Raw genomic sequence first — 26,265 nt, forward strand, 5'->3', positions numbered from 1 at the left:
GAGCAGGGGTGAGAAGTGGTCTCAGAACCTTAGGATAGCTATATTCACTAAGACTTCATCATAGTGGCTTTTTATCTGAACAGGACTAGGAAGGGATATTCACTGTCTGGGAAAAGTCAACAATCTCAAATGGAAGAGGCCCATAAGAAGCCACAATCAGAGAGGGATGGAGAAACAGTTCAAAGATGACTGGGAGGCATTTTCAATTTCTTCAAAGGTTAAAATATATTTAGAAATATAGGAAGGGCTGGAGAATGGCTCAGTGGTTAAGAGCACTGTCTGGTTCTTGCAGACGACCAGGGTTTGGTTTCCAGCGCCTGACAAGGCAGCTAACAATTCTCTGTAACTCCAGTTCCAGGGGATCCAACACCCTCTTCTGGCCACAGGGGCACTGCACAACACAGATGCACTTATATCCACGCAGGCAAAACAATCATACACATAAAATAAAAATAAATAAATTAAAAATAGATGAGACAAGAATTAAAATCATGCCAGGATGTATTTTTATTTGAAAGAGAAGTTACTGCAAATGACTAAGTATGCCAAAATATATCCTTCCACTGATAGAGATAAAGATACTATAATTTAAATCACCTAAGTTCATCCAAACTTTGAGTATCCACTGAGGAAAGAATATCAAGGTACTAGATTTTGTTAAGGAAAATAATCTTTGCTAAACATGACATAGTTACTTTTAGTACAAGGAAAAATTACTGCTGTTCAATAAATCAATTAAACAGACAAACACCTCCTATCTTGAACTTCAATATAGAATTACTTGTCAATGAAGAGCTAAGCAAGTACTGAACCCAGTGTATCATTAATAATATAAACAAAATGCTCAAATTCATGTCAAATTAGGCCTATATGGAAGTGAAAAACATGTATTAGAAAAAGTTAGAAACTACTTTCTTTATACAGGAACATGACCAAGTTGGAGTATTTAGTTAGAGCAATTTTTTCTGCTTCAAAGGTGAAAATAAAGATTATGGACATTCAAGGTACCACAAAGAACACAATCTTCCAAATTATTAAAAATATTTCCCTTTCATTTTTATCCCTCAAATAAAATTTATCAAATCTTCTGATTGCAGAAGTACATCCATTCCTTTGGCTTGCTAATCCTGTACATGCTCTAATACTATGCACAACTGTCTTCACTAATACATAATTTAAAAAGTTATTCTTAAATAAAAAATAATAGTAATAATGAGCCCAAGAAAAAACTGTTTTTCATGCAAGTAGATTTATAGAAAACAACATTGCAATGAAACAAAATTAAAATTTCATTTTTATCTATAAGGTTATTAGGTTATTTAATGAATTCTCATGGATACTACTATATATTAGTAATCGTCATTATCATATATATGTATATATATATATAAAACTGGAATATCAACTTGCCATTTCATACTTTTATAAATATGATACACTTGTAGGTAATATTTAAAGTCTGCATTTATTAAAATTTCTATAAAACTATCAGAATTTTTCAGTGTGTATTTTCTTTTGTTTTATTCACTATATTTTATTTACTTTATTCACTATAATGTGTTTTGATGAGTGAATTTCTTTTCTAAATTTTATTTGAGTCTTCTAGGGCTTTTAAAAAGGACTAATCTGCTAAATTCATCCAGATCACAGTCAGTCAGGGGAAACATATCTTAAATATTTAATATTAATCAAAATCATGCCTCTGAGAACACATTATTTGACGATCTCACTGAAGCACTACGTGCAATCTAACTAAACAACAACCAATTTATGTGAGCAGAAATATTAAAAAATTGTTACTGATACTCATTTCTAAATGTGCTCACCAAAGTTCCCATGGGCAAAAATGGAAGAAATATAAATTCAGTTCAAGTAACTAAACTTCACTGATCTTTTATGAAACAAAATTCTTTGTTTACTATCTGGACTGAAGGCAAGGACGTTTAAAATATTAAAAATCCTATAAAGTATATAGTTGCATCATAATCAGATATATAATCTATGACAGTGTAAAGTAATATAAATGTAATTCAATTATGTTTTAGGGCACATAAAATTTTGAGAGTTAATACATTCTGATGATCCAATTAGTAACACAACATGCTCCTACAAGTAACATTCTTATATTAATAATGAACTTTTTAGATATGGAACAAGTTTAAGCACTTAGCTTAAAATAGGACACATCATGAATTTCAATAGGCACGTTACTAACTTGAAAAAGCATGCGACAGTTAACAGTCTGTTTTCACATTATACACTCCACAGTACAACATGTACAATTTTCTGTTTAAGCAGAAATTTTATACAACTGTTTAATTACAGCTAAAGGGTAAAATGCAGTTTCATGCTCACTGCATCGAATCATCAAGTAATTATCGTCCCTTTGCTGTAAACGGACAGCCTACCTTTTTGTCAGCATGCTATTTCATTTATTTCACAGAGAAACCCAGTTTCACAATAATTGACTTGTCAGAAGCTCTAATTTATGAGACTGAGCTCTGTAAGATTTCTCTGTATTGGACTCAACCTGCACACAAACAGGGCCGAATATTTACAATGCTGTTAACAGGTGCTGAGCTGTTTAATGATTCTAATAGCCAGAAGCGTACCGAGAAAGCCAGCAGGATCACAATTACAGGCTGTTTGAACACAATTACTAGTCCCCTGAGAGGTGGGAAAGTCAAAGACAGTTTGGTACTGACAGCATCTAGCACATGGGCTAGGCAAGCTAACTTCTATTAGCAATCCATTGGGAAAAAGTCATAACAAATCGCTCCCTGTCATAAAAATTCACTGAGTCCATAAAATTTAAACAATCAAAACCTAACACAACTTTAAAAAATATCCCTAGAAGATCTTATCAAAACACAAACAAGAACTATACACATGAAACCTTATCTTTTTATGAATCCTAATACAGATGAAATTTCACCAGTTAGGAATGAAAGAGATTTTATACTAATGTAAAAACACAGATAAAGTTATAGCAAACAGTTTGGATTTAATGTGAACAGTGGCAGTCATTTCCTTTTTGGTTTATGTAAACCTGACCAGATACCTTGCTTGGAAATTTCTCATCAGCATTGAAATGCAGCTGCAATAACTGTCAGTGCCTGAGAAGTCATTTGTTACAATACCATGCTTTTTATGTTCAGATTATGCAGCAGTAATAATAACACAAATAATGAAAGTGGTTGCAGGGATGGCTGAAACAACCACATTTTTGCCCCAGGTATATTTAAAACCTGAAAACTGAAAACACAAATTGAATCAAAACCCAACTTGGAATATTTATAAAATATGTGTTTATATACATTTGAACAAGAGAATGCATATATGTATGTGTACATATGTTTACATAACTATATCATCCTAAATATGTATTTATATTTGCATACATAATACATGCATAAATACTTGCACACATGTGTAAATATGAACAGGTATATAGCTGGCAAGTCAGAAATAGTTGTTGAAATCTTTGTCAGTCCAAGTTTTACTTTTGGTGTGGTGTAGTGTGGGCTTTGCAGCAGTGACATGATTAACCGAAGGGGGTCAGGGAATCAGGTCATTCTTATATATCTATTGAGAATTATCTATTCAAGGCTGTCTTTTGGAAAACAGTATTTCTTCTCTATCGTTAAATAAATCTTTTCACACACACACACACACACACACACACACACACACCTGCACATGCATGGAAACAAGATTACATATGTACCCCGTCCACCCAAGCTAAGTTATGCCATCAGAGGAGAGGAAGCATTAAGGAAAAGTTAAAATTATACATAATACAGCCCTTCATTTGGGAAAATGACTTTAGACACTTAAAAAATTGCAAATTTCTTCAACTCCTATTTGTTCCAAGCTGTAGGGATAAATGATTTTAAAAGAGATGATAATTTAAGAATATATCATCAGAGGCCAGTCGTGGGGATGTAAAGAAAAGGAAGTCCTGTGCATCGTTGGTAGAAATGTAAATTAGTACAGTCATTTTGGAAAACGGTGAGGAAATTCCCTCAAAACCTAGAGACAGAATTATCATACTGGTTCTATATCCAAAGGAAATGAAATCAGTATGCTGAAGAAACCTGTACTGCTACAGTCATCTCAGCATTATTCACAATAGCCAAGATTAAAAAAAACCTAAATGTCTACCAACAGATGAAATAAACAAACAACATATTTGGATATTAGGCCTAATTAATACCCTTTATCTCATGTATATGCTATTTCTTTGTAATGACTTTTAAAAGAATATTTTACTACTTTTTACATTTTATTTATTTATGTTTATATGTATGAATATTTTGCCAGCATGTATTGTAAGTGCAATAAACAAACAAGAAAGAATACTGCACAGCCTTTAAAGAATGAAATGTTGTATTCCCAACAAGTTGGATGAATCTGCAGGATATTGTGCTGAAAGCAATCAGACACCGAAAGGCAAATACTACATGCTCATACATGTACAATCTAAAAACATTGAATGCTGCGTACTTGAAAGCAATACGTTGATAACCACGGCCAGGAGCAGGCAGAGACAAGAGAGAAAGGTAAAATGTAAAGTTTCAGTCACATAGGAAGATTGAGTGTTGGTGATCTGCACAGCAAGGTGACTATAGTTAATGTAGACTTGAAAATTAATACAAAATGGATTTTAAAGTTATCATCACAGGAGTTACAGAGATGGCTCAGCAATTCAGAGCACTGGCTGCTCTTGTAAAGGACACAGGTTCAGTTCCCAGCACCCACATGACAGCTAACAACCATCTATAATCCAGTTCCAGGGTGTCCAATTCTACACCCTCTTCCAGCCTCTGTGGGCACTGCATGCACATGGTACACTTACATACATGCAAGCAAAAAAATACACATAAAATAAAAATAAATAAAATGCAAAAAAGTAGTAAAAAATTCTTTAAAAAATTGCAAAGAAATAGCATGTATGTGAAGTGAAGGGTATTAATTAGGCCTAATACTGTGATTTTATAGCATATACACATGTATACATATACACATCTTAATTTTTACCCTGTACGTATCAATTGTTTATCAATTGAAAACTTTAAAAGGGGTTGGAGATATAGTTGTGGTAAACAGGCGCAAGGCCCTGGATTTGGTCCTCAGGTCCATTACAAAAAAAAAAGATAAAGTTTATCCCATAAAATCCCATAGACAAATGTTTACAATAACTTTATTAAAATGAGCCACAGAGTTTATCTACAGATGATTAAAATGTAACCTGTTAAATTCAGGCACAGTTTTTATTTTTACATAGATGTTAATGTGTCTGAATTGACAGCTGCAATGTAGATGTATTTGTTCAGGGTGGGGTGGCATTAAATGAACCAGACTGTCAAATAGACAGAATTAATATGGCATGATTTCCACAAAGAATGCATCTTTTGGCATAGTATGGAAAAAAGAAGGGAACAGGGAGAAAGTTTTAAAACCTGAAGCCATTAGAATGATTTTGGGGCTCATTCTTCTTATCATTTATTTCTGGTTTTACAGGTTAAGCATTTCTGATATGAAAACCAAAATGTGAAATGCTCCAAAATTTGAAATTCTGTGAGTGATCAGGAGTGGAAAATTCTAACACACTGAGGTCAAAATGTAGGTACACTAAATGTTTTGCATATGATTATCTCCAGGCTATGAGCATACCCTCTGTATGAAACATACATGAATTTGTGCTTATATATGGATCCTGTTCTAGTTTGTTTCTCCATTGCTGTGACAAAACACTCTCACCAATACCAACCTGGGGAGGAAAGGGTTTATTTAGCTTACATCTCCTGGGTCCTAGTTCATCAGGGAGTACAAGGTGGGAACACAGGGCAGGAACCTGGAGGCAGGAGCTAAGTACAGACCGTGGAGGAATGCTGCCCATTGGCCTGCTCTCCTGGCCCCTGCTCAACCTGCTTTCTTATCCAAAACAGGCCCACCTGCCCAGGAGTTGCACCACCCACAGTGGGCTGGGCCCTCCCATTGTGACTCAATAATCATGAAGATGCCCCACAGACATGGCCACAGACCAGTCCAATAGAGGCAATTCCCTAATTGAGGCTCCCTTTACCCAGAGAGGGGCAAGTTGCCACTAAGGCTATCAAGCACAGATACCTTTCCCAGTATCTCATTAGGCATATACAAATATTCCCAAATCCAAAATAATGTGGAATCCAGAACACTTCTGTGGTCCATTATTTAGTACATGGTATATTCTATCTGATTTATTACATACTAAGAACACAGCTTTATAACCTCTGCATTCAGAAACATGTTTAGATTTCTTTGGTCTAATCATATGATAAATTTTATTCATAATTTTTTCGAGTGCTAAATATTCTTTTTAAGGGCACATACACAAAGATAAAAATAATTCATCTGTTAATTTTTATTCAAAAGCCTATATTTTATAAAGTATCTCATTGATACTTTGTTTTTAAAGGTATGTTAAATGTATTCACATGCAACTTTAATTCAGTCAAACTTTAATTTTAGATTTCCATCAGTCTTTGCTCTATATATTTTGACAATGTTTTAGTGACCTTTTCACTTGTAAACTACTAAAACTTTTAATGACTGCACTTGCTACTTATAAAACATTCTTCTTTCACCTAATTCTTATTTTGCCTTGAACTTCCCCATGTGGTGTTAATTCTGAAGCTACTGCTTTTGTTGTTAATTAATTAATCAAACTGTTTTGAGACACAGTCTTGCTGGGTAGGCTTTGCTGACCTGGTATTCACCACGTACGCCAGCATGGTCTCAAACTTGTGGCACTCTGCATGATGAAGCTTCCTGAGTGATGGGATTACAGGTGTGTACTACCACTCCTGGCTCTTCTCCTGTATATTTCAATTTTTTAAAATTTATTATTTTTATTTTAGGTGTATGAGTGTATTGCCTGCATGTGTGTAAGTTCACTCGTGTCATGCAAAGCTGGGGAAGGTCAGAAGAGAGCGTTGGATTCCCCTGGAACTGGAGTTATGGGATGGTTGTTACCCGCCATGTGGGTGCTGGGAATTGAATCTGGGTCCTGTGCAAGAGCAGTCAGTGCTCTTAACCACTGAGCCAACTCTCCAGCCCCCTCAATTTTGTTTTTTTTTTTTTTTTGTATTTTAAAATATCATTCCGATTAAGTATGTAGTTTATAAATACTTGTTTGATTGAAAAAAAAAAAGGATCACAGAATTACTGTTTCACAATTGGAAATGTAAACCACTAACAAGATTTATTATTATAACTGACCTGACTTATGGCACAGGAAGAATCAGTCCTTCTCCTGTGTTAAAACCCTGCAATGGTGCCCAATTCATCTAGAATGGAATCCAGTGTCAGAACCTGGTTTATAAGGTCCTGCCTGGTCTGTTCACCCTGGCCTCCTACATTCCTAAGCCCATTTTCTCCACTCCACCCCTCCACTTACCTTACAACAGCCACACATATACTGGAATATGCTGGGCCTGCCTACCTGGGAATGACTTATCTCTCCATAAGTGTTATTCACTAGATATTCATATGGTCAAACTTCTTACCTCTCTGAACTCTTTGCTGGATTGTTAGCACCTCTAACTAGTGGGATCCACTGTGACTTCCTTTAAGTACTGCAACCCCTATTTCCCAACTCTAACTCCTGTTCTCCCAATCTTCCTTACTCTGCTTTTTTTGAAGTGCCCATTAACCTTTAATATAAATTGTAAATTTATTCTGTTCAGAAAATGTGAGCATCAAGAGAGTAGACATTTTTGCTTATTTTACAAATACATTCTCAGGGCTGGAGAGATGGCTCAGTGGTTAAGAGCACTGGCTGCTCTTGCAGAGGACCTGTGTTCAATTCCCAGCACCCACAGGGTGGATAACAATTGTCAGTATCTCAAGTTCCAGGGGATCTGATGCCCTCTTTTGACCTCCGTGGATATGGGTACACTTATACACATATACACACAAAATAAAATTAATAAATAAAATATTTAAAAAAATGAACATATTCTTAAAATATCTAGAATCATGGCTGGAACATAGTTAATAATAAATGTTGATGGAATTAATACACAGAAATTTAATTTTTAAATGTCTACTATATAAAGGATATTTTATGGGCTGGGGCAATAGTGCAATCTGAAAAGTGCTAGTGGTACAACCATTAAGACCTGAGTCCCATCCCCAGAAACCATGCATTTGAAATTCCAGTGCTAGGGAGATGAAGAGGGCCCCTAAGGAACTCGGGTTCTCATGCTCAGCATAGCAGGAGCTTTACTAACTGAGCTATTTTTTAAAATATATTTTATTTATCATTTTAATTTCATGTATATGCATGTATTGCCTGCATCTATGCAAGTGCACCCATGTTGTGCAATGCCCACATAGGTCAGAAGAGGGCGTTGGATCTTCTCGAACTGGAGTTAAGGATGGTCGTTAGCTGCCATGTGGGTGCTGGGAACCAAACCCAGGTTCTGTGCAAGAGCAGCCAGTGCTATTAACCATTGAGTCATCTCTCCAACTCACTAACTGAGCTATTTTTAAAAAACTAATCATTTCTATATTCTAGACTGATGAAGTGACATGCAAAACTTGGGGACACGTTTGTATTGCAGAATACAGTAGTCTTGGTGAAAACTAGTTAGGTATCTCAAAATATTTATCTAGGTGGTTACTAAAGGAACAAACACACATGGATGGTCAAGCGTGGATACTTTTGCCTCCTGAGTATTAGTTGAAACTGTATTTATCAATATGTGATTGGGCTTAAACGACTATCAAAGCTTAGCTGATTTAAGGGGAGGGTGCACTGCACAAAGAAGACTGGCGGCAAGAGGCCAAAAATGAGAAGTGCTTGTGTCTAGGAGGTGGTGAGGGCAAAGGTTTCTTATCTATTCTGGTCCCTCAGGAGATGGTGGGGAACACCTGACACTTCTATTAGTCAAGGGGCAGGAGAAGCAAAGGAAACAGATAGCAACTGCTCTAAGTCAAGTCATTAACGTGGTGCACTCTTTGGAGTCCCAGTCCCCAAATTTCCCATTAGGTAAAGATGATCAGGTAAAGCATGTAAGGCAATGTGAACTAGGGAACACTTGATTATTTGTATGCAGTATGGCTACAATCATGAGCAGACACAGAATTTACCAATACCCAAGAAGTTCCTTGGATCAAAGACACACTATCACTTCCCCTTCAAATTTCATCACCTACTTCTGCTTCTTGTTCTGACCCCAATTATTATTTATTAGAGCTGCCTGTGGATTTCTTCATTATAATACTATTAAATAAATGACAATCTGTAATGAGAATAGGGAATGATGCCTACTACAGTTCCCTCCCTGAGGGACCCCCTATTCTAATGTGTAGTGTCTCCAACTGTGCTCTTGGCTCCTCTCTCTCTCTCTCTCTCTCTCTCTCTCTCTCTCTCTCTCTCTCTCAGAAAAAAACCAAACCAAACAAATCCAAAAAACCCTGTGTACTTTCCTACTCATTATCTTAACTTAAAGAAAACTAAACCATATCTAGCTTCCACATCTTACATAAATGCTTTTAATTTTTGATCAACACTGTGGGAGACAGGCTTGAGCCTAGGGTGATATTGCAACTGTCAGGGTCTCGTGGTTTCCAGGAATTCAGGCTCTGTAATATGAAACCCAGTATGCTAATGAGGCATCCTACCCGCTATTCTGTGATAGGATGTTAAGTCTGTTATGCTAATAGGATGCTAAATCTGTTATACTAATAAGGTATCCTACTTGCTGTACTGTGATAGGACACTAAACCTGTTATGCTACTGAGGTATCCTACTTGCTGTGCTGTGATTGGACCACTACCCCTATATAAGCTTGTGCCTTCCTGCAATAAACCAGACCTGTGTCACTGAACCTGGTCTCCTGTGTCTGAATGTGGTTCTGCTGACACAGTCTCCTCACCAGCCCTGGGGTCTGGGACCGGGCAGAAGCGGTGACAACAGGAGGCAGCACAAGGCGAGCAGAAGAGTGGCCTCAGCCCAGGGTGAGCAGAGGAGCTGCCTCGACACCCATGAGAATGAAGGAGTGGCACTCATGAGAACGGAGGAGCGGCCGCCACTGGCGGATTAAAAATTAGGCTACACTGGGGATAGACTAGAAGCATTTGAAAAACTATTGAAATGAGGAAGAGAGAAAATTTTAAAAAATTCTAGGAGCCATAGAGATGGCTTAGCATTAAGAAGCACCGATTCTCTTGCAATGTAGCCTGGTTGGGTTGTCAGCACCTGCATAGTGGCTTGCTACCATATAAAACTACAGTTCTAGGAGAACCAACACCCTCTTCTAGCTAGCTTCCTTGGGTACACATACACACACTAAGGTGAAACACTCATACACATAACATAAAAGCTAAATAAATCTAAAACAAAAATTATTAAAGGGCTGGAGAGATGATGACCCAACAGTGGTTTAGAACACTGGCTGTTCTTGCAAAGGATGTAGGTTTTACCTATATGGCAGCTAACACCCATTTGTAACTCCAGGTCCAGGGGATCTGATACCCTTTTGGTCCCTGTGAACATTGCATGCACATCATGCACTGAGATACACACAAGCAAAGCACTCATACACAAAATTAAGAAAATTTTCAAGTTTGAAGTCATGGCAGAGATGAGAAGTGATATTAGAAAATGATATTAGAAAACTTTGACAGTTTTATGATTAATTCAGCTTTAGACACAGTAAAACTGAAATGCTGGAGGGAAGTCAAAGTCTGTGTGGCAGTGTTTATATTACTGCTGGAAAAATAAAACTGTAATTTGATGAAGAACAGAATGGTGCAGCATACTGTGAAGGCCCTCATGTACAAGTGATGTTTGAAATCAGTAAGGACCTCTAGAGAAGAATATCTTCTTAGTCACTCCATCAGTATTCTTGTCTAAAGGTATGATGCAAGAAAACTTTTGACAAACCCAAACTGAAGGACAGTCTATAGAAAAACCAGCCATTTGTCAAGAGGCAAGACTGAATACACATACAGTATCTGAACGTAAGTGCGTGTTTATAACTAAAGGTTATACAACAAGAACACAAGTGCCACATAGGAGAAACCTCGCTTCGAGCTGTTGATCACAGTAGGCCAACAGACTCCCCAAATAACGCAAGCTATTGCCACAGCCATTGATTACCTCCCAGAATATGAAGGTAAGACCCTACTGCTGAAGACAGAACATACTTAGGGCATAGAACTTGCAACAATGGAGCTGAAACTAATGTGTAAGCTTCCTTCCTGAAGACTAGCTTTCATAGTTCTGGAGGATACTATGCGAACTGTTAAGGGAGAAAAATCCATCAGTGGTCCAACCCCAGCTTTGAAGCCTAATAACCACAACAATGACCAGCACAACAAACTATAGCAGTGCAGTAGTGGTACTTTTATCTTGGGGTGGTGGTAGTAATCAAGTGAACTTAAAGTCCTCTCAATGAGAGGAAGCTCATGTGACACTGTAAACATAGTCAAATATTCATGACAGGAGAGGTCATAGATCCTAGAGAAAACCCTAACTATGTCATATCTGTCATAGACCCATATTCCTAATGAACATAGATATAAAAATTCTCAACAAAATACCTGCTAACCACACACAGACAGACATCAAAAGGATCATCAACCACGATCAAGCTGACTTTATTCCAGAGATTCAGGGATGGTTCAATATATGCAAGTTAATAAACATCATTAATCATATAAATGGACTTTAAAAAAAGCCACATGGTCATCTCAATAGATGCAGAAAAGGTCTTTGACAAAATCCAACATGCATTTATGTTCAAAGTCCTAGAGGGAATTGGACTGGAGGGAACATACCTCAACATAATTAAAGCTATGTACAACAAACCCACATCATTCTAAATGGAGAAAAATTGCAGGGATTCCCATTAAAATTAGGAACCAGACAAGGATGTCCACTATCTCCACACCTTTTTTAATATAGTGCTTGAAACTATCACTAGAGCAATAAGACAAGAGAAGGAAATTAATGCAAAAGAAAAGGTCAAATTATCCCTATTTTCAGATGATATATTATACCTACGAGATCCCAAAAATTCCACCAGAAAGCTTCTAGAAATGATTAACACTTTCAGCAAAGTGGCAGGTTACAAAATCAATCTTACAAAAATCAGTAGCCTTTCTACATACCAATAACAAGCAATCAGAGAAAGAGTACTTGGAAATCCTTCCAAGTAAAATAGCCTCAAAAAAAAAAAAAATCTAGGAATAAACTGGACCAAAGACATTAAAGATCTCTACAATGAAAAACTTAAAACTTTGAGGAAAGAGATTGAGGAAGACAACAGGAAATTGCAGGACCTTCTATGATCATGAATTGGAAGAATTAATATTGTGAAAATGACTATTTTACAGCAATCTATAGATTCAATGCAATCCCAATCAAAATCTCTATGACATTCTTCAGAGAATTTGAAAAAAACCACCCTAAAAAATTCATCTAGAATCTTAAAAGGCCCTGGATAGCCAAAGCCATCCTGAGCACAAAAAGCAATACTGGGGAGATTACCACGCCACATCTCAAACTATATTACAAAGCTATAGTCATAAAAACAGCATGGTACCAGCACAAAAACAGACACATAGATCAGTGCTACATAACTGAAGACCCAAACATGAGTTCATACAATTTCAGCCATCTGATATTTTACAAAGGTACCAAGAATACACTAGAAGACAGCATCTTCAAGAAATGGTGCTGGCAAAACTGGATCTCTACCTGTAGAAGAATGAAACTGAACCCCTATCTTTCACCTTGCACAAAAGTCAACTCCAAATGAATCAAATAACTTAATGTGACATGATACTCTGAAACTGTTTGAACGAAACATAGGGTATACCCTACAAAATACAGGTGTAAGAAAGGACTTTCTTGGGAGCTGGAGAGATGGCTCAGTGGTTAAGGGCACTGACTGCTCTTGCAGAGGACCTGGGTTCAATTCCCAGCACCCACATAGTGGCTACGAACTGTCCTTAACTCTAGTTCCAGGGGAATCAGAAGCTCTCTACTGACCTCCACGGCACTGCATAAAAAAGAAAGGACTTTCTTAATTTTAACTTTATTTTAAAATATTTTATTATTTTTATTTTATGTGTATGAGTGAAATGCCCGCATGTGTGTAACTGCACCCATGTCATGCAATGTCCATAAAGGACAGAAGGATTCCTTTGGAACTGGCGTTATGGACAGTTGTTAGCCACTATATGTGTGCTGGGGTCACGAACCCAGGTCCAAGAAAGGACTTTCTTAATTTTAACTTTATTTTAAAATATTTTATTATTTTTATTTTATGTGTATGAGTGAAATGCCCGCATGTGTGTAACTGCACCCATGTCATGCAATGTCCATAAAGGACAGAAGGATTCCTTTGGAACTGGCGTTATGGACAGTTGTTAGCCACTATATGTGTGCTGGGGTCACGAACCCAGGTCCTCTGCAAGAGCAACTAGTGTTCTTAACCACTAAGCCATCTCTCCAGTTCCAAGAAAGGCCTTTCTAAATTAGAAATCAGATGCTCAGGAATTAAGGTGAACAATCAACAAGTTGGATCTCATTAAACAAAAGCTTCTGTACATGTAAAGAAACAACCAAGGAAAGTGAAGAGAAATCTCACAGAGTGGGAGAAAATCTTCACCAGCAACACATCTGACAGAGGTTTTACGTCTATAGTATACAAAGAACACAAAAACAAAGAATCAAGAAAACAAATGACTCAAGTAAAAGATGGGATATGGGTCTGAACGGAGTTCTCAAAAGAAATAAAAGATGGCTAAGCAGCACCCAAAAAGTGTTTAATATCTTTAGTAATTAGAGAAATGCAAATTAAAACCACTTTAAGATTCCATTTACCCCAGTCAGACTGGGTAAGATCAAGAGAACAAATGATATGAAATGTTAGAGAGGATGTGGGGAAAGGGGAACTCTCATTCACTGCTGGTGGGGTTACAGATTTGTGCAATCACTATGGAAAGCATTATGGAGAATTCTAAAAACTAAAAAGGAACCTACTACATGACCTGGTTATACCACTCCTTGGCATAAAAACAAAGATACTAATGGCAGAGATACTTGAACAGAGATACTTGTTTGTTACTGCTCTTTTCACAATAGCTAAGAAATTGAAGCAACCTAAGTGTCCCTTAGCTGACGAGTGGCTAATGAGCTGATGAGGGTGATGAACGCAGGGTTCAGGGACCACTGTGGAAGAGGATGTGGAAAGATTGGATAGCCTGAGGAGGAGGTACAAGACCATATGGAAAGTCTTACAGGCTCCTGGGACCTTACTCATATGAAAAAGAGCAATGGTATCTGCATGCATAAGACTCATGCAAATTCAAGGAGACAAAATCCCAGCACAAAACTGTGGAAATGGGCAGCAGGCCCCAGTCTTAGCTGAGGACCTACTGGGCAGCTGACCTTCTTTAATGGAGTGACTCTAGATAAGCGGCTTAGACCCCAGTGGATGAACTTGCAAGGAGGGGCATCAGGAGACACCAACTTGACTCGACAGGTCTAATATAAATGACAGAATGCCTGAAATCCAGTGGGTGGGTTATGGGAGACTGTCAGTGGGGAAGAGGGTATAAAGATGATTAAGATGCTGTGTATGAAACACACAAAAATTCAATAAAAATATACATTGATAGCCTGGTGTGGTGGCGCACGCCTTTAATCCCAGCACTTGGGAGGCAGAGGCAGGCAGATCTCTGTGAGTTTGAGGCCAGCCTGGTCTACATAGCCAATTCCAGGACAGCTGGGGCTACAGGGAGACCCTGTCTCAAAAAGAAACAAACAAAAAAACAATGAAAGTCTAAGATATATATATAATAAAAGCCCGTATCTTTAAAACAAAGTATCTATTAAAATATACAAACAAAAAGACTGTTAGGCACAGAAGGATAAAAAAAAAGTCACACCACTGTGAGAACTAAAGAGACAAGGCAACTCTGCTGAACAGCATTAGTTGTCAACTTGACATACTTAGGTCGAGCACTGGACTGGCCTGTGGCCATGTCTGTAGGGCATTTTCTTCATTGTTGAATGACATGGGAGAGTCCATCTTACTGTGGGTGGGCGCCACCCCTGGGCAGGTGGTCCTTGTTGTATAAGAAAGCAGGCTGAGCATGGGCCAAGGAGCAAGCCAATAAGCAGTGTTCCTCTGTGGCCTATGCTTCAGCTCCAGGTTCCTGCCCTGCCTTCCCTTGATGATAAACTGTGCTTTTAAGCCAAATAAACCCTTTTCTTCCAAGTTGTCTTTGGTCAGTGTTTTCATCACAGCAATACGAAAGCAAGCTAGAACAGCAACTAAGTGTAATGCAGGATATTAACTTGTATTCTGGATAGAAATGGACATTAGTAGGTCAAGAGGTGAAAGTGAATCAAGACCGTGTGGTAGTTAATAGTACGTATCAATGTCAATTTCCTGACTTTGAACTTGTACTATGGATGTATAAAATTTTAGCAAGAAGAGGAGTAAATAGCATTTTTGTGTATTTAGCACTTCTGAAGTATTTTTCTCCTTAAGTTCTTTCCAAATGAAGAGCTAAAAGCTAAAAAATAATTTTTTAAAAAGAGAACACACATAAAGGACCATGCTTCTGCAGACATAATATGAAAAGAAACTTTAATTTTTTAAAGAACTCATTTATGTGCCAATAATAAAAGCTTACTGAAATAATTAGGTTCTTAAAATGGACTGTGGGATGGGAGAGACCAGCAAAGCAACTGACAGGAAGTATGAGATCACAGCTCATTAACTGCTACTCATTATGTTCTTTACAATTAATACAGAACTAGGGTGGCTTTAGCTTATTTGATTCAAGATGACCAAGTAAAAGAGCTAGCCTATTACTTTGCAGATGAAGAAAGGGAAGTTTAGAGAAATTAAGCAATTCATGATCAAAAAGTTAATATAGGATAATGCTGAAAAAGAAACAGTGCTCTGAGCCAAAGCCCTGGCTCCCCCCACCACCCCCAAGCCCTGGCTTCAAATCACAAAGTAGTTAAGGGATACTGGGAAGTTACTTTGAAGTATCTGGCTTCCAGTTTTTCACTATCAAGCAAGGCTGGATGAAGATACATGGAAAGCCTACTCCTTGCTTCTACTCCTATTTCCTCCGGAAAGTGTGTAGTGTTAGATAACTTTACTGCCATGTTCCCCCAAACCCTAACAGTTAAGGAACTCTGAGCTAAATCACAGAGTTTTAAAACTGCTGTCAGTGTTAGGAGAAACACTGGTTGAGAAGACACTTCCTAAGATATCAATAGGTAAGATTTTTAATGACATTTTTACCGTGACTTCTCTGTCAAAGACCTCTCAGTGGCTTAATGTTTACATCAGGAATGTCTCAAATTTGACCCTTGCTCCATTTCTTCTGTGTTAAGGTTCTCATCATCTTTCCCCTATTATCAAACAACTTCCTAATTGGTTTTTCTGCTGTAAGTATTTCTCATTCCCCCCGATGCCCTATCAAAATATTGTAAAAATCCAAACAAAGCAAAACCTAATGTAGCTACATATCCTCTCTTAGGCTTCCAGCAGGATCAGAAGCTTGGCATACAGGACACAGTCTTTTTGCCTCTGAAGCTTGGCCTGGGTGAAATCGATCTTCTTCCCATACTGTTTCCCCTTTGGCTACAATAATCTTTCATATTCCCTAAAATTTTCCTAAAACCTCAGGACCTTTTGCTTCTGTTTATCTGCCTGCTTTCGGCCTTTGTTCTTCCTGTTCTTTATTCCAGATCTGGATGAAGTGCCGCCTGCTCGTATGAAGCTATGGCTCTCACAGGCTTAAATACACATCTTTATGACTTAGACATGTCTTCTGTGCATGAAAAGATTAGTTACTGAAGACAGGATGATATACTCATCTTTATATCTCAGGGTTTGATACAGTATCTGTGCCTGGATAGCTTTAGTGTCAACTTGTGCATGAAAAGATTACTTACTGAACACAGGATGATATACTCATCTTTGTATCTCAGGGTTTGATACAGTATCTGTGCCTGGATAGCTTTAGTGTCAACTTGACACACCTGGGTTGAGGGAGCCTCAATCGGGAAATTGCCTCTATTGGACTGGCCTGTGGCCATGTCTGAAGGGCATCTTCTTGATGAGTGATGTGGGAGGGCCCAGCCCACTGTGGGTGGTGCCACCCCTGGGCAGGTGGGCCTGTGTTGCATAAGAAAGGCTGAGCAGCGGCCAGGGAGCAAGCCAGTAAGCAGTGTTCCTCCTAGGCCTGTGCTCTAGCTCCTGCCTCCAGGTTCCTGCTCTGAGTTCCTTCCTACCTTGGGCTCCCTGATGAACTGCGACCTGGGAGATGTAAGACAAATAAACCCTTTCCTCCCCAAGTTGGTAGTGGTCAGAGTATTTTGTCACAGCAATGAAGAAACAGACTAGGACAGTATCTCACAAAGAGTAAGTGCTAAATGAAGATATAACATATTGTCAAGAGTAAAACAAGATCAGACATACCCCAATTTCACTTTCCCTTGAAGGGTTCTTACTGACCCTAAGAAACACCTCATGTTCCCCTCCAGCTTCACCTTCTGTCTTCTCTTATCTCCAGCTGTGTCTACATCAGTCACTACCATTCAGTTTAGCAAATTCCTCAATGATTTCAGTTTTTTCAGTCTCTCAACTACACAGCAAAATGATTCTGAGGTAATTAAAAGTAACAGCAGATGCATTTAATTAATCATTGTCTAATATAGTGCAGCCATACTAGAGATAACTGATTTTCTGGCAAAGTCATATCTCTAGAAGCTCTCCCTTTCAGACTATGTAAACAAATTTGCAATTTGTTTTAAATATTTGTATTTTCAATGCACAATAGAAAGATATATAATTGCCCTTTCTTAGAGTACTGTCCTTACCTGGGATTCATGATAAGACGTCGGAAAAAGTAAGTCCAGGTGATATAATCCATTGCATCTTGCTTAGATGTTATTGTACCCCCAGCAATCTCTGCATTTAAGTGGTCAGGAAGCACTCCTAATAAGCTATATATTGAACAAGACACAAGAAACAGGCATGAACATTAAATACACATTTATCTCACTGTCAAGATCCAGATTTATTTTATTTTATGTGTATGAGTGTATTGCCTACATGTAGGTAAGTGCACCCGTGCTGTGTAATGCCCACAGAGGACAGAAGAGGCCATCGGATTCCCTGGAACTAGAGTTACAGACAGTTGTTAGCTGCCATGTGGGTGCTGGGATTTGAACCTGGGTCTTCTGCAAGAACCAGTATTCTTAACCATTGAGCCATCTCTTCAGCCTCATGATCTAGATTTTATGTTCTGAGATACAGAAACGTATTAGTGTAACAACTGCATATAATTCATACATAATTTATTGCAGATTATTTGTTGATAATTGTTTAAAAATTCTTTTACAAACATTCCACTCAACATCACGAACTCAACATATTAACTAGTAAACATATACTTATGTTCTTGTTTTCTTGTAAAAAAAGTATATTGTACTTTCATTTGAACATGAATAAAGAACTCAGAGACGGAATGTCCAAGAACACTGTAATGATACAGCACTCTCCCAAAATAAGTTAGGTAGTACACATCTGATGAAAACAATCACCAGTACTTGTCATCTGGTAAGGATTCAAAAGATAGTAATTTTTGTTACCAATAATGGGGAATGAATGACTAGATAGAAAAATAAAATACAGGTTGGTAGAATAGGAGCTAGAAACCCTCAGAAAGAAGATGAAACTCGAGAGAGGGGAAGAGAAAACTTGGGAGTGTATAGGAGAACATTTAAGTCTGAAGTTCAAAAGTAAATACAAAATATATCTGAGAAAGTTAAAGAGGAAGAATGGGATGACAAGATAAATGAGAAAGGAAAGCTACAGCCTTCATTCATTCAGTAAACAGCAAGTCCCTGTAAAACAAAACATTGTTCCATTAGGTAATACAGAGTATACAAAGATGATCAGAGGTGTTAAAAGACTGGAAAAGAACAGGTTAATTTTAGTTTCTTATGTAAAATACAAAAAAGGAAGCAATATACAACAAAATCCAGGGCTAAATAATTATGATACATAGGAAAATATAGAAGTATTCAAAATAGCTTTTCCAAAGACTATGATCTAGCAATTTCACATTTTCATTAAAATCTGTGAGAGAAACATTTGCATGTGAGATTAGAACAGCAAAATGCTTCACTGTAACATTATAGACAAGAAAAGGAAACTGGAATGCTAGGTGAACATTAACAGAGAAATGAATTAACTATGGCACACTCTACAATAGATAAAACATTAACAGTAGTCATAGCACTAGAAAATTAAAAACATCGTTAGGTTTTTACTGCAGAATAATCAGAGGAATTTTTTTTCTTAATTATTTTTATTATAAATGGTTTGGAATTTTGTCAAATGCTTTAATATATATGTTACACACACACACACACACGATGGTCATATGACTTTTCTCGTATGTTTTTGTCCTATCTAGTTCGATTCGCATGTTTTGGGTAACACTTTTGACATCTATAGAATAAATTGTACTTGGCTGTGATCTTATACATTGTTGGATTTAATTAGTAATATTTTGTTTTGGATGACCACATCAAGAGAGACATGGGTCTGTAAATTCTTTTTAATGTAGTCACTATGAAAATCAGTGTGCAGAATTCTCAATACGCTAAAAGTAGATCTAACAGAAACCAGCTATACCACTCCTGGGCATATATCCAAAGGACTAGATATCCTACTATAGAGATATTTGCTTGGCCATATTCATTGCTATTCTCATAATAGCCAGGAAATGGAAACAATCTACATGTCTTTCAACCAAAGAACGGACAATGAAAATCTGGTAAATACATACAATGGAATTGTATTGGGCTATAAAGGAAAATGAAATCATGGAATCTGTAGAAAATGATGGAACTGGAAAACATACTGAGTAAGGTAACCAAGACCCAGAAGATATGTGTTCTTTATTTGTGGATCCTAGCTCTGAACTGTTACATGGAAATACAACCTCAAGTAACTGCAGAAGATATGAAAGTAGAAAGGGATCATGGGGGTAAGGGGAGAGGGAGCTCTAGAGAGGACACAGTATTATTCAGGGAGAAATGGGAAAAATTAGGGGGAGCATTAAATAGAGTGGAAGGACTACACAGAAGGAGAGGAAAGAAGGAAAGATAAAATAGAGAGAGCACCAAGGATGTCTGAAAAAGCCACAGAGGAGGGAAAACAAACCCAATAATGCCAGACATGGGAAGCGTCCCTTCAAGTTGTTGGTCAGGGGAGTCAGAGAAACTTCCCAAACAACATGGGCTATTGCCATTGCTCTTGGTTGCCTAACTGAACCTGAAAGGTAAGATCCTATTGCTGAAGACAAAATACATTTTAGGCACAGGTCTTGGAAGAACCAAGCTGAAAATGACATGGAAGCCTCTTCTCTGAGTACTAGCTTTTATAGTATTGGAAGGATCTATACAAGCTGACGGGGGTGGGGGGGAGCTATCAGCAGTTCTACCCAGCTATAAATAGCCTATGAGTCACAACAATGACGGGACTAGCAAAATATCCCTAATGGTGCAAGAGTGGCACTTCTAACTTATGGGTAACCAAGAGCTGTCTAATTGGACTTAAGACCTGCTCAACAGGGAAAATTCATGTCTGGTACTATAAACTTACCAAACTACCTGTGGTTGGAGAGGTCATAGACAATAGCAGAGACCTTACTACTGCCACTCTCCTAAATTAATAAAATTTATAAGTTTATCCTAAATACTATCTGCATATACAAAGGTAAGTGTTGCTCTTACCCCTCATCAGAAAAGCTTCTTTCTGAAGCAGACAAAGGCTATTATAGAGATCCACAACTGTTCAAAATGCAGAGAATAAATAAGCAATTGTGGAGTGCTCAGTCCCAATTGGTATGTCTACAATGCAACCCCTATACCTAAGGCTCAGAGAAATTGTGGAAGAGAGAGATTCTAAGAGTCTAAGAGCCAGACAATCAGGATACCCGCTGCTAGATGGTGTCTTCTAGATGTAGCAGGGAAGATGCACTCATGAAATTTCAACAAAAAGGCTGCCTAAATAAAATCTCCATACCAACACCAACTGATATGTCAGTGTGGATAGGGGAAATTTAACAACGTCTCATCCCAGTTGGGGAACTACAGGCAAATACTGGCTACTGAGAGAGGGAGAATCAGTTTTCTTTAGGGATGAGCTTCCTGATAGGTTATCCAATTCCAACTGGAAAGCTCTAAACACATGTACACATGAACAACACTAAATGAACAGTAAATAGGACTCAGGAGGTTCTCTCTCTCTCTCTCTCTAAAATAATATTAAAGAAGAGGTAATGAATTTGAGAGGGAGTGGTGGAGAAGCATGGGAGGAATTGGGAAGGGGAAAAGGGAGGGGTGGAAATGTTATAAATATAGTACTCATGAATGAAATTCTCAAAAAAATTTAAGCAAATTTATTAGATTATTCCTAGCTTTTCTTTTATTAGAAGGCTCATTTATGACTAATATTATTCCTTCAATATGACAAAGAGTTAAATAATGGAGCATCTAACTTGGATGCTTTCTTTATGAAAAGATTCTAAATTTTGGATTCAATTGCTTTGACCTATTTAATAATGATTACTTAGACTTTTTCATTATGTTAGTTTTAGTATCTTTAAAATAAATTTTACTATTTGATCTGAACTGTAAAAATTATTTGTATAAAGTTGCTCATATCTGACTGTCCTTTTAATATCTATATTGTCTTTTAAATCCTGATATTTAGACTTAGACAGAAACATGCATCAATTTTCTTCATCTGTGGAATAAAGACACAAGCAAACAATAAAGCCTGGTGGTGCAGGCCATAATCTCAGTTACCGAGGAGATTGAGGCATGAAGCCTGCAATTTCAAGACCTTCCTGATATGCTGAATGAGTCCAAGGCTAACTTGGGCAATTTAGTGAAACTCTGTCTCAAAATAAAAAGTAAGAAGAGGGCTGTAGATATCGTTTAGTGGTAGAGTTCTTGCCTAGCATGCCTCAGTCCCTAGGTTCAATCCCTAGGACCATACACAGATAAGAGCCAAAACAGACAGACAGACAGACAGACACACACACAAAACCCAATCACCAACTTTTAGCATTGAAATTTCTCTAATGCAAATCTATTTTTATATATCAAGTTTGCTTTAATCTTCTTTCTTGAGTTCAATCTGCCAATTTTTCCAAATTTCTGAGAGGGATAGATAATTTTAAAAACGATTTTTTAACATTTAAATTTATGGTCACATATTTTTCTCTTAGCATGATGTTAGCTGAGATCTAGAATATTTATTTTCATTTTTTAAAATAAAATAAAACCTCGTTAGCATTTACGATAAGTCCAATAACAAATTAATTTTCAAATCAAAAGTATGTTTATTTTCAATGCTGTTAGAGTATAATAAAGGATATATAGTTTACATAGAAGGACTGTGATAAAAGGCTAAATGCAGTGTTACAAGTGGAAGATATTTATCTGGAGAAGGAATGGGAGTGTGAGCTGAGACAATGGCAAAAGACTGGAAGGAACAGCGGATACAAGAAGAAGAAAGATATTTCTGAAAGAGGCTAATAATCTAAATTATTAATTGGATGTACTATTTTTTCTATTATTTTTATTTTATGTGTATGCACGTTTTGCCTGCATGTAGGTAAGTGCACCCATGTTGTGCAATGCCCACGAGGACAGAAGAGGCTGTTGGATCCCCTGGAATTGGAGTTATGGACAGTTTTTTGCTGCCATGTAGGTGCTGGGATTCGAACCCAGGTCTTCTGCAAAAACAGCCAGTGTTCTTAACCACTGAGTCATCTCTCTAGCCCCTCATGCACTATATTTTGGGTGTTAATTTATTACAAAAAAAACAAAACAAAACAAAATACCAAGGAAAACCCAAAGTCCTCAGCAAAGTAAACTTTACTATACAACAGACACTGTTTCCAAGCATTTTTCATCAGATCACTACAAATATGCCATCAGAAACTAGCATGGCTATCATTTCTACTTTATGGATAACAAGGAGTTAAATTGTTCAATGCCAAGCTCTTGTGTTAGAGCCAGCGAACTATTGCACATTAGCCAGAGAGTGTACTTGATTGCTTCTTTTAAAAACAAAAAAATTCACAATTGCATTTTGTCTTATAGTGATAATTACATTAAATAGTTCATTTATCTTGTAAAACATAACCAAGAAAACACCAATTTACTATGAAATGAGTCCTTTAATGTTAGCTTAAAACCAAACTTACCTTGATTCTACTGGGAAAGGTTCATAAAGAAATTTTTTGTAAAAATCTTTTTTTATATCATGAACCAGAATCACAGCTTTGCCTTGGTCATCAAACTGCGGCCTTCCAGCCCGACCCATCATCTGGAGCACATCTACAGAGGATAGAACAAAGCGTTCTACAGTGTTACCAAGCACCAAGGTATCATTCCTGATCAGGGCATGCGTCTAACAGCAGGAAACAAAGCCAACAGGCATTTTAAGAGAACGTATGCTACCTCTGGTGGCTACTTCTACATAATGAGATACAATTGGAAAATTTATATTCGATAATAAGGTGACTATGACGTTAACTCCACTCTTAAAAAGGGTAGTTTACACTATTTGTGAAATGAAGGTTAGAGTCCTCTTTAGTTAATTGATTTAAATGCTTTTCAAGGATATTGTTATTTTCAGGGATGGGGAGATAGCTAAGCACTTGCTACACAGGCATAAGAGCCAGAGTTCTGATCCCCAGCCCTGATAGAAAAGTCAGAAGGCTATGTCAGCCATCCACAATCCCAGCACTTGGGAGGCTGAGACCCGGGATCCCCAAGACAAGTTGGCTAGCTAGACTACATGAGCTCTGGCTTCAACTGGAGACTCCTCTTCAGTAAACAAAAGGGGAAAGTGACTGAAAAATACAATCGATCACAACCTCTGACTTCTAAATGGACCTACGTACGAACGAACGCAGGTGCGTCCCCAGGCACATGCGCCCAACATAGTATGACTTTGTATATCCACCACACACATACATCCAAAATAAAAATAAAAGAATACTGCTATGTTAGTTAAACAAGAAAAAGTAAAACACATATAGGAAAATCTCTTCAGTGAAGTCATTTGACTCCTTTTCCCCCCTTACAGATAATAAGTCTATTTAGGTCTTATCTCCCACCCACACACTAAGAAAATAAAATTTCTTTCTTTTACAAGTTGTAGGAATGTTTGAGAGAACTTGTAATTAAAAAATTATTTAGCTTCTGAAATTTACTAATTGTAATGCTTAGTCAAAATTGATTGGTCCTAGTGGTTATCAATCAATACTTTTATTTATGAACTTGAAACCAATATTATGTAAGTTAAAATTAAATAAAAAGTTAAAGTATTTTGTGTAGTATTTGCATTGAGAACAAAACAAAATACTTTCCTTACCTGCTTATTACATATTTAAATGAGAAGAATTTTCAAAATTTAATTCAAACAAATACAAATTGTTAAGAATAAAGTAAGATTTTAATATATTGTTGAAAGGAGATTACCTGTGATTGGAAAATCCACATAACGTCTTGTTTTCCCATCATAATATTCTGTTCCCTTAATAATTACTAAATGAGCTGGAAAGTTTACACCCCAGGCTAATGTGCTTGTGGCAATAAGAACCTAAAAGACGAAGATAATATCTTATATCCAAGTAAAATAAAAATTTTTACTTTTAATTGTGTGTTCATGGAGGCTCTAACAAAAAAACAGTACCTGAACTTTGCAGTTCACGAATAGCTCTTCTACAGTTTTTCGGTCTCTTTCATGGAGCCCAGCATGATGCATTCCTATCCCAAAGGCTAAAGTCAGTTTCAGGTTGGAATCTCGTATTGTTCCAATAATGTTCTCCATCTGTAAACAACAGGACATGTGCAAGATATAAGCGCATTTGCTTCAAAATGAGCATTTGATTACATTTTTTACCTTTTTTTTTTTTTTTTCCTTTTTTGTCTTTTTGAGACAGGGTCTCCCTGTAGCCCCAGCTGTCCTGGAACTCACTATGTAGACCAGGCTGGCCTTGAACTCACAGAGATCTGCCTGCTTCTGCCTCCCAAGTGCTGGGATTAAAGGCATGCGCCACCATGCCCGGCCCTACATTTTTTGCTTTTTGAGATAATTATTAAATGGGTATAAATACAGAGCCCCTTTACAGTTATGATTAAAAGTGAGTTAAGTAAAAAGAATTGCTACTTGGTGAATACATGTACTCTATATTCCATCTAAATTTTTATGCATAAAGAAAAAAATCTGATGATAGTCTTTCTTTAATGAGGAAATACTGCCTAAAATGACTCAAGTCTCTTTTTCCACCCCCCACCCAGCCCCAATTTTGTCTTTATCTTTTGGATGTGCTCAACTTAAGAAAATGCAAACAAAAAATTTAAAAAAGGAATCAGAAATAATCACACCACTCAGACTAAACTTGTTCAAACAAAGCTTTAAGACTGAAATGAGTAGCCATTGAGCAACTTACATAACCTCTCTGTGCCTCAGTTTACCTGTTAATCAGAAACAATAGTAATCATATACACACTTAATTCCCCTAAAGCCTTGCAATAGAATCTACTAGCTTTATATGTAAATCTAGCAATGGGAAAAAATGAATATATATGAAAAATATTTATTTTTTAAATGTCAGCATTTTTAAAAATATTTTATTATTTTTGAGGAGGAAACATGGAAATTTACGTCATGTTAATTAGTAGAGGTGATAAACATTACCATTGAAATCTACCCAATGACTTTATAGACATACACAGGCACCAAGGATCCAAGTGCAACCGATTATGAGTAGTAATAATCAGATACATACAGATTAGAGATGCATGTGCCAACATCTCAGTGTTAGTAGCAAAAACAATGAGTCTTTCTGAAAGGAACAATATATTCTAAATTGAAATGGAGATCTTTTTTAAAGGATAAAAACTCATTCAATTTTATGTCTTACAGGGCTTATACTGAGTTCAATATTGTATAACTGTATTAATTCAACTGTGAACCTAGAAACTTGCAGCCACTTGTGAAAGAGATGTACTCTTGCTCTGCAGTGTGTTACTGAATATGTTAAAGCTGTAATGAAATGCTTCTTCTAATCATGTAGTTATTAAAAATTAAAAAGAAAAAATAAACAAGCACATTCATCTCACTCATATTCACA

The 26,265-nt window shown here is 37.1% G+C and overlaps 1 protein-coding gene across 7 annotated transcripts in view; it reads right to left on the reverse strand.

Annotated features, from left to right (window-relative positions):
* Nucleotides 1-26,265, reverse strand: part of Ascc3 (activating signal cointegrator 1 complex subunit 3) — a 379,245-nt gene that overhangs the window by 95,431 nt on the left and 257,549 nt on the right. For all 7 annotated transcript variants that reach the window (XM_029558579.1, XM_029558580.1, XM_008822937.3 and 4 more), the window contains 4 exons: nucleotides 24,822-24,959; nucleotides 24,608-24,728; nucleotides 23,326-23,458; nucleotides 17,912-18,037 (listed from right to left, as the gene is read on the reverse strand). In XM_029558579.1, the coding sequence (XP_029414439.1) occupies nucleotides 17,912-18,037; nucleotides 23,326-23,458; nucleotides 24,608-24,728; nucleotides 24,822-24,959 (518 nt within the window). The remainder of the gene's footprint in view (nucleotides 1-17,911; nucleotides 18,038-23,325; nucleotides 23,459-24,607; nucleotides 24,729-24,821; nucleotides 24,960-26,265) is intronic.

The sequence above is a fragment of the Nannospalax galili genome, unplaced genomic scaffold (genome assembly GCF_000622305.1).
Source record: "Nannospalax galili isolate Female #2095 unplaced genomic scaffold, S.galili_v1.0 scaffold448, whole genome shotgun sequence".
Classification (NCBI taxonomy): Eukaryota; Metazoa; Chordata; class Mammalia; order Rodentia; family Spalacidae; genus Nannospalax; species Nannospalax galili.